The sequence below is a fragment of the Berghia stephanieae genome, chromosome 9, assembly GCF_034508935.2.
Source record: "Berghia stephanieae isolate SIO BIC M18660-M18661 chromosome 9, UCSD_Bste_1.3, whole genome shotgun sequence".
Taxonomy (NCBI): domain Eukaryota; kingdom Metazoa; phylum Mollusca; class Gastropoda; order Nudibranchia; family Aeolidiidae; genus Berghia; species Berghia stephanieae.
This window is the reverse complement of record NC_088368.1, coordinates 48,103,325-48,119,797: the sequence shown is the minus strand read 5'-3', so window position 1 is coordinate 48,119,797 and position 16,473 is coordinate 48,103,325. Positions and strand designations below refer to the sequence as shown.

Genomic DNA, 16,473 nt, shown 5'->3' with positions numbered 1-16,473 from the left:
AAATGAGAGCTGTTTTATTATTATTATTATTAATTATTATTATTTATTATTATTATTATTATTATTATTATTATTATTATTATTATTATTATTATTATTATTATTATTATTATTATTATTATAATTATTATTATTATTATTATTATTATTATTATTATTATTATTATTATTATATTAATAATAATAATATTACTATTATTATTATTATTATTATTATTATTATATTATTATTATTATTATTATTATTATTATTATTATTATTATTTTTATTATTATTATTATTATTATTATTATTATTATCATACTATTATTATTATTATTATTATTATTATTATTATTATTATTATTATTATTATTATTATTATTATCATTACTATTATTATTATTATTATTATTATTATTATTATTATTATTATTATTATTATTATTATTATTATTATTATTATTATTATTATTATTATTATTATTATTATTAATATTATTATTATTATTTATTATTATTATTATTATTATTATTATTTATCATCATCATCATCATCATTATTATTATTATTATTATTATTATTATTATTATTATTATTATTATATTATTATTATTATTATTATTATTATTATTATTATTATTATTTTTTCTCTTATTAATATTATTATTTATGTTATTATTATTATTATTATTATTATTATTATTATTATTATTATTATTATTATTATTATTATTATTATCATTATTATTATTATTATTATTATTATTATTATTATCATTACTATTATTATTATTATTATTATTATTATTATTATTATTATTATTATTATTATTATTATCATTACTATTATTATTATTATTATTATTATTATTATTATTATTATTATTATTATTAATCGAAGATGTTAAGATGGTCACTTGGCTGGACAAGAAAAGATAAAGTGAGAAATGAACGGATTCGAAGGTTGAAGTGATGAATGTATCAATAAAGATGAAGAAGATAGATTGAAATGGTTCGGACGTGTAAAGAGAGTATGGAGAGAGGGAATACGTGGGAAGGAAAGTATATTGGACTTAGAATTAACGGGAAAGAGGAAAAAGGGACGCCCAAAGACTAGATGGTGGGATAAGGTAAAGGACGATATGAAAGAACTGGGCCTGGAGGAAGATGATGCGTTGAACCGAGATGCATGGAGATGTGGTATTCATTACGGCAACCCTGTAAAATGTGGGATAAGCTGAAAGAAGAAGAAGAAGAAGAAGAAGAAGAAGAAGAAGAAGAAGAAGAAGAAGAAGAAGAAGAAGAAGAAGAAGAAGAAGAAGAAGACGAAGAAGAAGAAGGAGAAATGAAGTGAGTAGAAGGTGGCAGACAAGGTTGAGACATTGAGTGTTTTACGTTTGGGTTGAGAATTGAAATCATAACCTCAACTGCTATCTTTCCAACAAACATTCGTGGTCTTTGTTTATGTTGACCTATGACCTCAATACGTCAGGAGAGGGCCACGAGATAGACACTACGTTTAAAACCTCTATTTTTATTTTTATTTTGTTTTGTTTTGTTTTGTTTTGTTTGAGTGGTGGATGTCGTCGATTGTTGAGCGTCCCTCTGATAGCCAGACGGAGTTGTCGTAACAGTTATGTCCTGGGTTCACTCCCCATCACCTCATTTTATGAATACTCAGGTTTGGCTTCTGTCGCTTTTTTTTCCACTCAAGGATGCCACATTTCAGGTAAACCCCATTTCCGGTCCATGGTGTACCCCCATGTTAGTGGTCCCAGTAGCTCAGTTGGTAGAGCACTCGCTTCACAATCAAAGGAATCTAGGTCGATCCCGAGTGAAGTCGATATTTTTTTTTTTATCTGATCCACCTTACAGTGATTGGGTAGCTGGGTGTAAAAGATCTGTCAGAAAGTACTTTGCGATAGTCTATCATCCTATCCAAAAGGTAGCATGCGATTGCTATTGTCCTTATCACGCTATAGAAAGCGGGTAGGGGGGGGGTGACTCCGGCTCCATAGGTCCATTGGCTATGAAGGAATGCGACTAACACCTGGGGTGTCATAAACGTGCCAGCGCCAACTACCATACAGTATCGGGGAGATATCAGGCTTTACTAAAAAGTTGTTTTTGGTCTGGCTATGTCGTCGCGTGGTGTCACACTCGCTTTCGGGCCGAAAGGGTCTGGGTTCGAAAACTCGCTCAGCGCATAGTTGAGTCTTTGAAAAAGGCTTTTTACTCATATTCTCTCACCGAACTCAGGTATAAATTGAGTACCTGGCCGCTAACAGTGTTGTCCCTGTCCGAAAAAGACATTGGAATGTCGCATAACAAGTGTCACGTCCCGTCCTACATATTAAGTGTTACTGTTGATCAGGTACCCTTTGTAAAGGGCTTTGAGCACGTTGAGTGGATATTGCGCTATATAAAAGCTGAATGGATTTTAAGGAGTTTCCCACAAACATTCTCCAATAAAAAGCAATTTGGAATAAACTAAGAAAAAGAAATTTATTTTCATCAGTTTCTATAGATAGTATTCGCTTGGCTAAGAAGCTCACAACATTGCCATCCGGAAATATAAAGGACCAACACACAAAACTATGTGTAACCTTGAACATTTATGGTCTGGTTAATACAGTTTAGTGAGAATTACTCATAAACGCGGTTGGCAAAAAAAAAAAACAAAAAAAAACAATACCAAAGACCTGAGTGACGTCAACTTCATTCCATCTACTGAGCAATGTAAAGTGAACTAAAAAGAACTTGTGATCTAGCTCCAAAAGACTTGAGCTTTTTTTATATAGCGCAATTCCACTAAACGTGCTCAAAGCGCTTTACAAAGGGTACCAAGCAAACAGTAACACAAAACATGTAGAACGAAACATGACGCCTGTTAGACAATATTACAATGGGTTTATCCTCCGACAGAGCCGACGCTATTAACGGCCAGGTACTCATTTTAAACAGAGTACGGTGAGAGTAAAGACTTTTTTCCAAGGACTCAACTATGCGCCGAGCGAGTTTTGAACCCAGGACCTTTCAGTCCGAAAGCAAGTGTCATTCCACAAGACCACATAGCCCCATAGAATAGCCTTCAACAGTCGTGACGTCACTTTCCTCGTAATGACGCATAGTAACTTAGCAACTGGTTCTAAACTATCGGAACAATGGCGGATGCCCTTATGAAATACTTCTCCGACGAGCATAAAAGTGTATCCAGAGGAGAAAAACTTTATAAATCTGATCATGTTTTGATTTTTGTTTTTTACATTCTGATCACATGACACGTGAAAACGGTCTAGCCAGTATGGAGAATAAAAAGTACCAATTTTCTTTGTCTAGAACCAAGCTGCTCGTTGCTGGGCAACGTGACATCAGACTATTATTGAACCCTATTGCATATGTAGTTTATCAAAAACGGGTGGACAGACAATCAACTGTATCCAGACTTTTTCGACTAGCATAAGGCTCATGGAGCCGGAGTTTATCCCGGTTTCTATAGCTTGAAACGGACAATTGCAATCGCTTGATACCCTTTGGATAGGACGCTAGTTATCGAAAAGTACTTTCCGCCAGATCTAACAGACCCAGCCACCCATTTAATGCTGGGTAGACATGGGGAGGGGGGGGGGTCGGATAAAAAATCCCGACTGAATCCGGGATCGATCTCGGTCCCTTTGCGCGTGAAGCGGGTGCTCTATCAATTGAGCTATCGGGATCGTCAGCTTTTTCAGGGTTTTTTTTTTTTCATTATTCAAACTAGAAAAACTGATAAAAACAAAAGTTTCATTTATTTCTGTCTCAAAATGGAGGGGGTCTCGATAGCTCAGTAGGTAGACCACTCGCTTCACCGTGATCGATCCCGGGTGCAGTCAAGATTTTTTTTTTCTGACCCTGCCAACCCAACAGTGAATGGGTAGCTGAGTCTATTAGATTTGGCGGAAAGTACTTGCGTAATAACTAGCGTCCTATCCAAATGATAGCAAGCAACTGCTATTGTCTGTTTCACGCTATAGAAACCGGCATAAACTCCGGCTCCATGGGCCCAATGGTTCTGAAGTAATGTCCAAATATGGAATGAGATTAGCGGAAGAGTAGCGTCCCTTGATTGGACGTCACCCATAGTCTGTGACGTCACCGGCGGAAAAGTTATTAGAGAGAGGATGTCATGTTGGTTGTGCTTCCGCGAGGACGAGAGACGCATGCGCACAACCAACATGACGATCTATCTCTAATAACGGTTCCGCCGGTGACGTCACAGACTATGGGTGACGTCCAATCAAGGGACGCTACTCTTCCGCTAATCTCATTCCCTATTGGCAGCCAATGACCTTGAGTTGTCGGGTAAGCTCCCTGAACACCTTCCTGGGTTCCACGATCTCGTGGTTGAAGTTGACCGTGACAACTTCACTGGGATGGGTCAGCAGGAAACGGCGAGTCTGTTTGATGACGGCACAGATGCTGCCGCCACAGAAGTACGCATGACAGGTGCCCAGATGACCACAACGATCATAGCATGGGTCGATATCCAGATGTCGAATGCCTTCGAGGAATAGGAAATAGAAAACAAAATCAGCATATATATATATATATATATATATATATATATATATATATATATATATATATATATATATATATATATAAATAAATGGGTGTTGGTGGGTACTAGTAGGTACGAAAGTGCTCGATAATGATGATTAGAGCTAATATAGAATACAAATTGTCCCTCACATTTTTTGTGGCCGAGACGTTCGTTTCTATGTCTCTTTACACGTCCTCAGTCGGCGTAATCCTTAATAATGTAATAATGCAAAGGGGACATTATTAAGGATTACGCCGACTGAGGAGGTGTAAAGAGACACAGAAACGAACGTTTCGGCCACAAAAAATGTGAGTGACAATTTGTATTCTATATATATATATATATATATATATATATATATATATATATATATATATATATATATATATATATATATATATATATAAATTCCCTTTATTCACCCCAAGGGGAAATTTGTATTTTGGGTCTCTTCCAAGAGAAGGTTGGAATAACCCAGGCGTCAGCCGCAGTGCAGTCCCGTAAACTGAGCCAGGGCGGGGTGACTTGCTCAAGCCCACACAACGTAGCGGGTATTCGACCTCGGTACCTTTCGGGTACGAAGCAAAGACCGTACCGCTGAGCAACGCTGTCCCATATATATATATATATATATATATATATATATATATATATATATATATATATATATATATATATATATATATAATATATATATATATATATATTATATATATATATATACGCTTCACCGTGATCAATCCCGGGTGCAGTCATCTTCATCATCATCATCATCATCATCATCATCATCATCATCATCATCACCATCACCATCATCACCATCATCATCATCATCATCATCATCATCATCATCATCATCATCATCATCATTATCATCATCATCATCATCATCATCATCATCATCATCATCATCATTATCATCATCATCATCATCATCATCATCATCATCATCATCATCATCATATCATTATCATCATCATCATCATCATCATCATCATCATCATCATCATCATCATCATCATCATCATCATCATCATCATCATCATCATCATCATCATCATCATCATCATCATCATCACCACCACGAACACGCCACACGGTATGTTGATTCTCGTGTTCTAACAAGACTATAAATAAAGCGGATATCCCAACCCACCTTGTACGAGTTGGTCATAGATGGACAGTCCGTGGTTCTTGACCCAACAGTTCAACATTCCAAACCCGTGATTGAAGCCTGAGCCAGCGTTGTGAAGGCCAGCGAGTGTCACTTGATCCAGACTTAAGGGACATAACCTGCAAAATTACCAAACGCTATCTAGGATTACACGATTATTTCCCTTGCATTTCAACTTGGGGATGGCAATTATGTTTTCTCGACTTGTCATGGTTTGGGAATTATTATTATTATTATTATTATTATTATTATTATTATTATTATTATTATTATTATTATTATTATTATTATTATTATTATTACTATTATTATTATTATTATTATTATTATTATTATTATTATTATTATTATTATTATTATTATTATTATTATTATTATTATTATTATTATTATTATTATTATTACTATTGAAATTCAAGTCTACAAAAGACAGTTTCAGGACCGTAGGTCCACATTTCGTGTAGGAAAGTCAAAATTATGTCTGAAAATAGCCTGATATTGATTTAGAGAGAAACAGAGAGACTTCCAGGCCGTACCTTGTCTGAGAATAGCCTGATTTTGATTTAGAGAGAAACAGAGAGACTTCCAGGCCGTACCTTGTCTGAGAATAGCCTGATTTTTTATTTAGAGAGAAACAGAGAGATTTCCAGGCCGTACCTTGTCTGAGAATAGCCTGATTTTGATTTAGAGAAAAACAGAGAGACTTCCAGGCCGTAGCTTGTCTGAGAATAGCCTGATTTTGATTTAGGGAGAAACAGAGAGATTTCCAGGCCGTACCTTGTCTGAGAATAGCCTGATATTGATTTAGAGAGAAACAGAGAGACTTCCAGGCCTTATCTTGTCTGAGAATAGCCTGATATTGATTCAGAGAGAAACAGAGAGACTTCCAGGCCGTACCTTGCGTCGCCATTACATTCCATCGAGGAGTTTCCGCTAACAGATGGCCCAGTCAAGTTTGCCTCACCACAGACAAACCACGAGCAGATAAGAAGATCGTCAGTATGGAACGGACCTTCCACGAAACTTGAATCTGTGGTAAAGATACAACGAAATTGACTTCAATCAGATCTTAATTGTTGTTGGTGCTTTCAACAGGTTATTTTTATGAGTAGTTCTCTCTAAAATATTTAGATGGAAAAAAAACATGAACGTCACTCAGATCTTTGTTTTTGTTTTTTGCACTCCGCGTTTTTCAGTAATACGCTTCAACAGTCGTAACGTCACTTCCCTCGTAATTACGTATGGTGACTTAGTAACTGACTCTAAACTATCGGAACAATGGCGGACACCCTTATGAAATATTTCTTCGACAAGCATAGAAGTGTATCCAGAGGATAAAAACATTATAAATATTATCTTGTTTTGACTTTTATACATTCTGATCACAAGACATATGAAAAAGTTCTAGCCAGCATCAAGAATAAAAAGTACCGATTTTCTTTGTTTAGAACCACGATGGCCGCCGTTGCTGGGCGACGTGACATAGACTATGGAATCCAATTCTCACTAAACTGCATAAACCCGACTATAGATATTAAAGGTTATACATAGTTTTTTTTGTGTTGGTCTGTCATACTTCAGGATGGCAATGTTGTGAGCTCCTTAGCCAAGCGCATACTATCTCTAGATTAAACAAAATGACGTTACCCGCGTCTTTGTTATTGTTTTTTTTTTTTGCCATACACGTTATGAGTAATTCTTACTAAACTGTCATCATCATTGCCATTTTCACCCTGGGTCAGGGTATAGGCCACAGACAAACAGTTTCCATTCCTCTCTCATCATTGCCATTTTCACCCTGGGTCAGGGTATAGGCCACAGACAAACAGTTTCCATTCCTCTCTCATCATTGCCTTTCTCCCCCTGGGTCAGGGTATAGGCCACAGACAAACAGTTTCCATTCCTCTCTCATCATTGCCTTTCTCACCCTGGGTCAGGGTATAGGCCACAGACAAACAGTTTCCATCCTTCCCTCATCATTGCCTTTCTCACCCTGGGTCAGGGTATAGGCCACAGACAAACAGTTTCCATCCCTCTCTCATCATTGCCTTTTTCACCCTGGGTCAGGTATAGGCCACAGACAAACAGTTTCCATCCTTCTCTATCCTGAGCTAACGTTTTTATCTCATTCCATGTCTTACCACTTCTCTGTATATCAGCTTCTTTAATTCTTCTCCATGTTCCTCGTGGCCTTCCCCTTGATCTTCTGCCCTGAGGGTTCCAGTCCAATACTTTCTTGGTTATAGTGGAATCATTCTTTCTAAGCGTGTATCCAATCCACCTCCATCGTCTTCTTCCTATTTCCTCTCCCACTGGTTTCAGCTATGTTCTTTTCCATACTTCTTCATTTTTATTCTATCCATCCATTTTATTCTGAGTAGCTTACGCATGCACCTGTTTACGAAAATCTGTACCCTCCTTATACATGCCTGTGATGCGTTCCAAGTTTTACATCCATACAGTATGACAGACTTCACGTTTGAGTTGAAAAGTCTTAGCTTTAGTCGAGGGGAGATATCTTTAGTTCTCCAAACTGTTTAAAAATATGAATCCAGCCTGTGCCTTTCCTATTCGTGCTTTCACCTCTGCTTCCGTGCCTCCATCCTTGTCAATTTTACTCCCGAGATAGCAGAAAGTGTCTATATCTTCGAGTTCCTGATCTTTTGCTTTGATCTACCCCCTTTGACGCGTACCTATCTTCAAGACCTTTGACTTTGCAGGGTGAATTCTTAGACCAATTGATTCCGACAGGCTGTTTATAATTGTGGTTTTTGCTTGCATCTGGTCCTGGGTGTGGGACAGAAGAGCCAGATCATCTGCAAAATCCAGATCATCCAACTGTGTCCAGTGAGTCAACTGTATCCCATTTCTTCGCCCTTTGGAAGTTTCCTTCATTAGCCAATCAATGGCAAGGATGAACAGGAATAGTGAGAGTAAGCATCCCTGCTTGACACCAATCTTAATTTCAAAGCTGTCAGTAGGCTGATCTTTATGTACAACCCTGCAACTTGATCCTTCATACATTTCCTTAATGAGGTTTACTATTTTTTCAGGGAGTCCATAATGTAGAATTGTCCACAATGTTGCTCTGTCAATACTGTCGAAAGCCTTCTCGCAATCCATAAATGTAACAATAAGAGGAAAGTTCCATTCTATAGACTGTTCCACTATGACTCGCAGAGAGGCAATCTGGTCGATGGTCGAACTGTTTTTACGAAAACCTTCCTGGTCGTCCCGCAGTTTAGCATAAGTTGCACTGAACTGTATTAATCATATATTATAATAAAATGTACGCGCTTTCTCAGCGACACCATAAGACACCGTCACCAAGGCATTCCATGAAGGAATATAGATAATTCATCAAACATGATGTCTGATGTCAACAGGAATCACCCATGTTGTCACTGTGAGATACCATCACCTAGGCATTCCATGAAGGAATATAGATAATTAATCAAACATGATGTCTGACGTCAACAGGAATCACCAATGTTGTCACAGTGAGATACCATCACCTAGGCATTCCATGAAGGAATATAGATAATTCATCAAACAAGATGTCTGATGTCAACAGGAATCACCCATGTTGTCACTGTGAGATACCGTCACCAAGGCATTCCATGAAGGAATATAGATAATTCATCAAACAAGATGTCTGACATCAACAGGAATCACCCATGTTGTCACAGTGAGATACCATCACCTAGGCATTCCATGAAGGAATATAGATAATTCATCAAACAAGATATCTGATGTCAACAGGAATCACCCATGTTGTCACTGTGAGATACCGTCACCTAGGCATTCCATGAAGGAATATAGATAATTCATCAAACAAGATGTCTGACGTCAACAGGAATCACCCATGTTGTCACAGTGAGATACCATCACCTAGGCATTCCATGAAGGAATATAGATAATTCATCAAACAAGATGTCTGATGTCAACGGGAATCACCCATGTTGTCACTGTGAGATACCATCACCAAGGCATTCCATGAAGGAATATAGATAATTCATCAAACAAGATGTCTGATGTCAACAGGAATCACCCATGTTGTCACAGTGGGATACCATCACCTAGGCATTCCATGAAGGAATATAGATAATTCATCAAACAAGATGTCTGATGTCAACAGGAATCACCCATGTTGTCACTGTGAGATACCATCACCTAGGCATTCCATGAAGGAATATAGATAATTCATCAAACAAGATGTCTGATGTCAACAGGAATCACCCATGTTGTCACTGTGAGATACCATCACCAAGGCATTCCATGAAGGAATATAGATAATTCATCAAACAAGATGTCTGATGTCAACAGGAATTACCCATGTTGTCACTGTGAGATACCATCACCTAGGCATTCCATGAAGGAATATAGATAATTCATCAAACAAGATGTCTGATGTCAACAGGAATCACCCATGTTGTCACTGTGAGATACCATCACCTAGGCATTCCATGAAGGAATAAAGATAATTCATCAAACAAGATGTCTGATGTCAACAGGAATCACCCATGTTGTCACAGTGAGATACCATCACCTAGGCATTCCATGAAGGGATATAGATAATTCATCAAACAAGATGTCTGATGTCAACAGGAATCACCCATGTTGTCACAGTGAGATACCATCACCTAGGCATTCCATGAAGGAATATAGATAATTCATCAAACAAGATGTCTGATGTCAACAGGAATCACCCATGTTGTCACAGTGAGATAACATCACCTAGGCATTCCATGAAGGAATAAAGATAATTCATCAAACAAGATGTCTGATGTCAACAGGAATCACCCATGTTGTCACAGTGAGATACCATCACCTAGGCATTCCATGAAGGAATAAAGATAATTCATCAAACAAGATGTCTGATGTCAACAGGAATCACCCATGTTGTCACAGTGAAATACCGTCGCCTAGACATTCCATGAAGGAATATAGATAATTCATCAAACAAGATGTCTGATGTCAACAGGAATCTACCATGTTGTCACAGTGAGATACCATCACCTAGGCATTCCATGAAGGAATAAAGATAATTCATCAAACAAGATGTCTGATGTCAACAGGAATCACCCATGTTGTCACAGTGAGATACCATCACCTAGGCATTCCATGAAGGAATATAGATAATTCATCAAACAAGATGTCTGATGTCAACTGGAATCACCCATGTTGTCACAGTGAGATACCATCACCTAGGCATTCCATGAAGGAATATAGATAATTCATCAAACAAGATGTCTGATGTCAACAGGAATCACCCATTTGTCACAGTGAGATACCATCACCTAGGCATTCCATGAAGGAATATAGATAATTCATCAAACAAGATGTCTGATGTCAACGGGAATCACCCATGTTGTCACTGTGAGATACCATCACCAAGGCATTCCATGAAGGAATATAGATAATTCATCAAACAAGATGTCTGATGTCAACAGGAATCACCCATGTTGTCACAGTGAGATACCATCACCTAGGCATTCCATGAAGGGATATAGATAATTCATCAAACAAGATGTCTGATGTCAACAGGAATCACCCATGTTGTCACAGTGAGATACCATCACCTAGGCATTCCATGAAGGAATATAGATAATTCATCAAACAAGATGTCTGATGTCAACAGGAATCACCCATGTTGTCACAGTGAGATACCATCACCTAGGCATTCCATGAAGGAAATAGATAATTCATCAAACAAGATGTCTGATGTCAACAGGAATCACCCATGTTGTCACATGTGAGATACCATCACCTAGGCATTCCATGAAGGAATAAAGATAATTCATCAAACAAGATGTCTGATGTCAACAGGAATCACCCATGTTGTCACAGTGAAATACCGTCCCTAGACATTCCATGAAGGAATATAGATAATTCATCAAACAAGATGTCTGATGTCAACAGGAATCACCATGTTGTCACAGTGAGATACCATCACCTAGGCATTCCATGAAGGAATAAAGATAATTCATCAAACAAGATGTCTGATGTCAACAGGAATCACCCATGTTGTCACGTGAGATACCATCACCTAGGCATTCCATGAAGGAATATAGATAATTCATCAAACAAGATGTCTGATGTCAACTGGAATCACCCATGTTGTCACAGTGAGATACCATCACCTAGGCATTCCATGAAGGAATATAGATAATTCATCAAACAAGATGTCTGATGTCAACAGGAATCACCCATGTTGTCACAGTGAGATACCATCACCAGGCATTCCATGAAGGATATAGATAATTCATCAAACAAGATGTCTGATGTCAACAGGAATCACCCATGTTGTCACAGTGGATACCATCACTAGGCATTCCATGAAGGAATATAGATAATTCATCAAACAAGATGTCTGATGTCAACAGAATCACCCATGTTGTCACGTGAGATACCATCACCTAGCATTCCATGAAGGAATATAGATATTCATCAAACAAGATGTCTGATGTCAACAGGAATCACCCATGTTGTCACTGTGAGATACCATCACCAGGCATTCCATGAAGGAATATAGATAATTCATCAACAAGATGTCTGATGTCAACAGGAATACCCATGTTGTCACGTGAGATACCATCACCTAGGCATTCCATGAAGGAATATAGATAATTCATCAAACAAGATGTCTGATGTCAACAGGAATCACCATGTTGTCACGTGAGATACATCACCTAGGCATTCATGAAGGAATAAAGAAATTCATCAAACAAATGTCTGATGTCAACAGAATCACCCATGTTGTCACAGTGAGATACCATCACTAGCATTCCATGAAGGATATAGATAATTCATCAAACAAGATGTTGATGTCAACGGAATCACCCATGTTGTCACAGTGAGATACCATCACCAAGCATTCCATGAAGGAATATAGATAATTCATCAAACAAATGTCTTATGTCACAGGAATCACCATGTTGTCACGTGAGATACCATCACCAGGCATTCCATGAAGGAATATAGATAATTCATCAAACAAGATTCTATGTCAACAGGAATCACCCATGTTGTCACAGTGAGATACCATCACCAAGGCATTCCATGAAGGAATATAGATAATTCATCAAACAAGATGTCTGGTGTCAACAGAATCACCATGTTGACAGGAGATACCATCACCTAGGCATTCCATGAAGGAATAAAGATAATTCATCAAACAAGATGTCTGATGTCAACAGGAATCACCCATGTTGTCACAGTGAGATACATCACCTAGGCATTCCATGAAGGAATATAGATAATCATCAAACAAGATGTTGATGTCAACAGGAATCACCCTGTTGTCACTGTGAGTACCATCACCAAGGCATTCCATGAAGGAATATAGATAATTATCAAACAAGATATCTGATGTCAACAGAATCACCCATGTTGTCACAGTGAGATACCATCACTAGGCATTCCATGAAGGATATAGATAATTCATCAAACAAGATGTCTGATGTCACGGAATCACCATGTTGTCACAGTGAGATACCATCACCTAGGCATTCCATGAAGAATATAGATAATTCATCAACAAGATGTCTGATGTCAACAGGAATCACCATGTTGTCACAGTGAGATACCATCACCTAGGCATTCATGAAGGAAAAAGATAATTCATCAAACAAGATGTCTGATGTCAACAGGAATCACCCATGTTGTCACAGTGAGATACCATCACCTAGCATTCCATGAAGGAATAAAGATAATTCATCAAACAAGATGTCTGATGTCAACAGGAATCACCCTGTTGTCACAGTGAATACCGTCGCTAGACATTCCATGAAGATATAGATAATTCATCAAACAAGATGTCTGATTCAACAGGAATCTACCTGTTGTCACAGTGAGATACCATCACCTAGCATTCCATGAAGGAATAAAGATAATTCATCAAACAAGAGTCTGATGTCAACAGGAATCACCCATGTTGTCACAGTGAGATACCATCACCTAGGCATTCCATGAAGGAATATAGATAATTCATCAAACAGATGTCTGATGTCAACTGGAATCACCCATGTTGTCACAGTGAATACCATCACCTGCATCCATGAAGGAATATAGATAATTCATCAAACAAGATGTCTGATGTCAACGGGAATCACCCATGTTGTCACAGTGAGATACCATCACCAAGCATTCCAGAAGGAATATAGATAATTCATCAAACAGATTCTATGTCAACGGAATCACCCATGTTTCACAGTGAGATACCATCACCAAGGCATTCCAGAAGAATATAGATAATTCATCAAACAAGATGTCTGTGTCAACAGAATCACCCATGTTGTCACAGTGAGATACCATCACTAGGCATTCCATGAAGAATAAAGATAATTCACAAACAAGATGTCTGATGTCAACAGGAATCACCCATGTTGTCACAGTGAATACATCACCTAGGCATTCCATGAAGAATATAGATAATTCATCAAACAAGATGTCTGATGTCAACAGGAATCACCCATGTTGTCACTGTGAGTACCATCACCAAGCATTCCATGAAGGAATATAGATAATTCATCAAACAAGATTCTGATGTCAACAGAATCACCATGTGTCACTGAGATACCATCACCTAGCATTCCATGAAGGGATTAGATAATTCATCAAACAAGATGTTGTGTCACGGAATCCAGTGTCACAGTGAGATACCATCACCTAGCATTCCATGAAGGAATATAGATATTCATCAACAAGATTCTGATGTCAACAGGAATCACCCATGTTGTCACGTGAATACCACACCTAGCTTCATGAAGGAAAAAGATAATCATCAAACAAGATGCTGATGCAACAGGAACACCATGTTTCACATGTGAGATACCATCACTAGGCATTCATAAGGATAAAGATAATTCATCAACAAGATGTCTGATGTCAACAGGAATCACCCAGTTGTCACAGTGAATACCGTGCCAGACATTCCATAAGGATATAGATAATTCATCAAACAAGATGTCTGATGCAACAGGAATTACCTGTTGTCACAGTGAGATACCATCACCTAGCATTCCTGAAGAATAAAGAAATTCATCAAACAAGATGTCTGATGTCAACAGAATCACCTGTTGTCACGTGAGATACCATCACTAGGCATTCCATGAAGGAATAAGATAATCATCAAACAGATTCTATGTCATGGAATCACCCATGTTTCACAGTAGAACATCACAGGCATTCCATGAGAAAAGAAATTCACAAACAAGATGTCTATGTCAAGAATCACCCAGTGCACATGAGATACCACACCTAGCATTCATGAAGGAATATAGATAATTCATCAAAAAAGTGTGATGTCAACGGGAATCACCCATGTGTCACTGTGAGTACCATCACAAGGCATTCCAGAGGAAATAATAATTCATCAAACAAGATGTCTGATGTCAACAGGAATACCCATGTTGTCACAGTGGGATACCATCACCTAGGCATTCCATGAAGGAATATAGATAATTCATCAAACAAGATGTCTGATGTCAACAGGAATCACCATGTTGTCACTGTGAGATACCATCACCTAGGCATTCCATGAAGGAATATAGATAATTCATCAAACAAGATGTCTGATGTCAACAGGAATCACCCATGTTGTCACAGTGAGATACCATCACCAAGGCATTCCATGAAGGAATATAGATAATTCATCAAACAAGATGTCTAATGTCAACAGGAATCACCCATGTTGTCACAGTGAGATACCATCACCAAGGCATTCCATGAAGGAATATAGATAATTCATCAAACAAGATGTCTGGTGTCAACAGGAATCACCCATGTTGTCACAGTGAGATACCATCACCTAGGCATTCCATGAAGGAATAAAGATAATTCATCAAACAAGATGTCTGATGTCAACAGGAATCACCCATGTTGTCACAGTGAGATACCATCACCTAGGCATTCCATGAAGGAATATAGATAATTCATCAAACAAGATGTCTGATGTCAACAGGAATCACCCATGTTGTCACTGTGAGATACCATCACCAAGGCATTCCATGAAGGAATATAGATAATTCATCAAACAAGATATCTGATGTCAACAGGAATCACCCATGTTGTCACAGTGAGATACCATCACCTAGGCATTCCATGAAGGGATATAGATAATTCATCAAACAAGATGTCTGATGTCAACAGGAATCACCCATGTTGTCACAGTGAGATACCATCACCTAGGCATTCCATGAAGGAATATAGATAATTCATCAAACAAGATGTCTGATGTCAACAGGAATCACCCATGTTGTCACAGTGAGATACCATCACCTAGGCATTCCATGAAGGAATAAAGATAATTCATCAAACAAGATGTCTGATGTCAACAGGAATCACCCATGTTGTCACAGTGAGATACCATCACCTAGGCATTCCATGAAGGAATAAAGATAATTCATCAAACAAGATGTCTGATGTCAACAGGAATCACCCATGTTGTCACAGTGAAATACCGTCGCCTAGACATTCCATGAAGGAATATAGATAATTCATCAAACAAGATGTCTGATGTCAACAGGAATCTACCATGTTGTCACAGTGAGATACCATCACCTAGGCATTCCATGAAGGAATAAAGATAATTCATCAAACAAGATGTCTGATGTCAACAGGAATCACCCATGTTGTCACAGTGAGATACCATCACCTAGGCATTCCATGAAGGAATATAGATAATTCATCAAACAAGATGTCTGATGTCAACTGGAATCACCCATGTTGTC

At 37.7% G+C, this 16,473-nt stretch overlaps 1 protein-coding gene across 1 annotated transcript in view; it reads right to left on the bottom strand.

Annotated features, from left to right (window-relative positions):
• Positions 1-16,473, bottom strand: part of LOC144979270 (uncharacterized) — a 48,035-nt gene that overhangs the window by 19,467 nt on the left and 12,095 nt on the right. The window contains exons 8-10 of the mRNA XM_078925884.1: positions 6,638-6,770; positions 5,723-5,859; positions 4,313-4,524 (exon numbers count right to left, since the gene is read on the bottom strand). Coding sequence (XP_078782010.1) covers positions 4,313-4,524; positions 5,723-5,859; positions 6,638-6,770 — 482 coding nt within the window. The remainder of the gene's footprint in view (positions 1-4,312; positions 4,525-5,722; positions 5,860-6,637; positions 6,771-16,473) is intronic.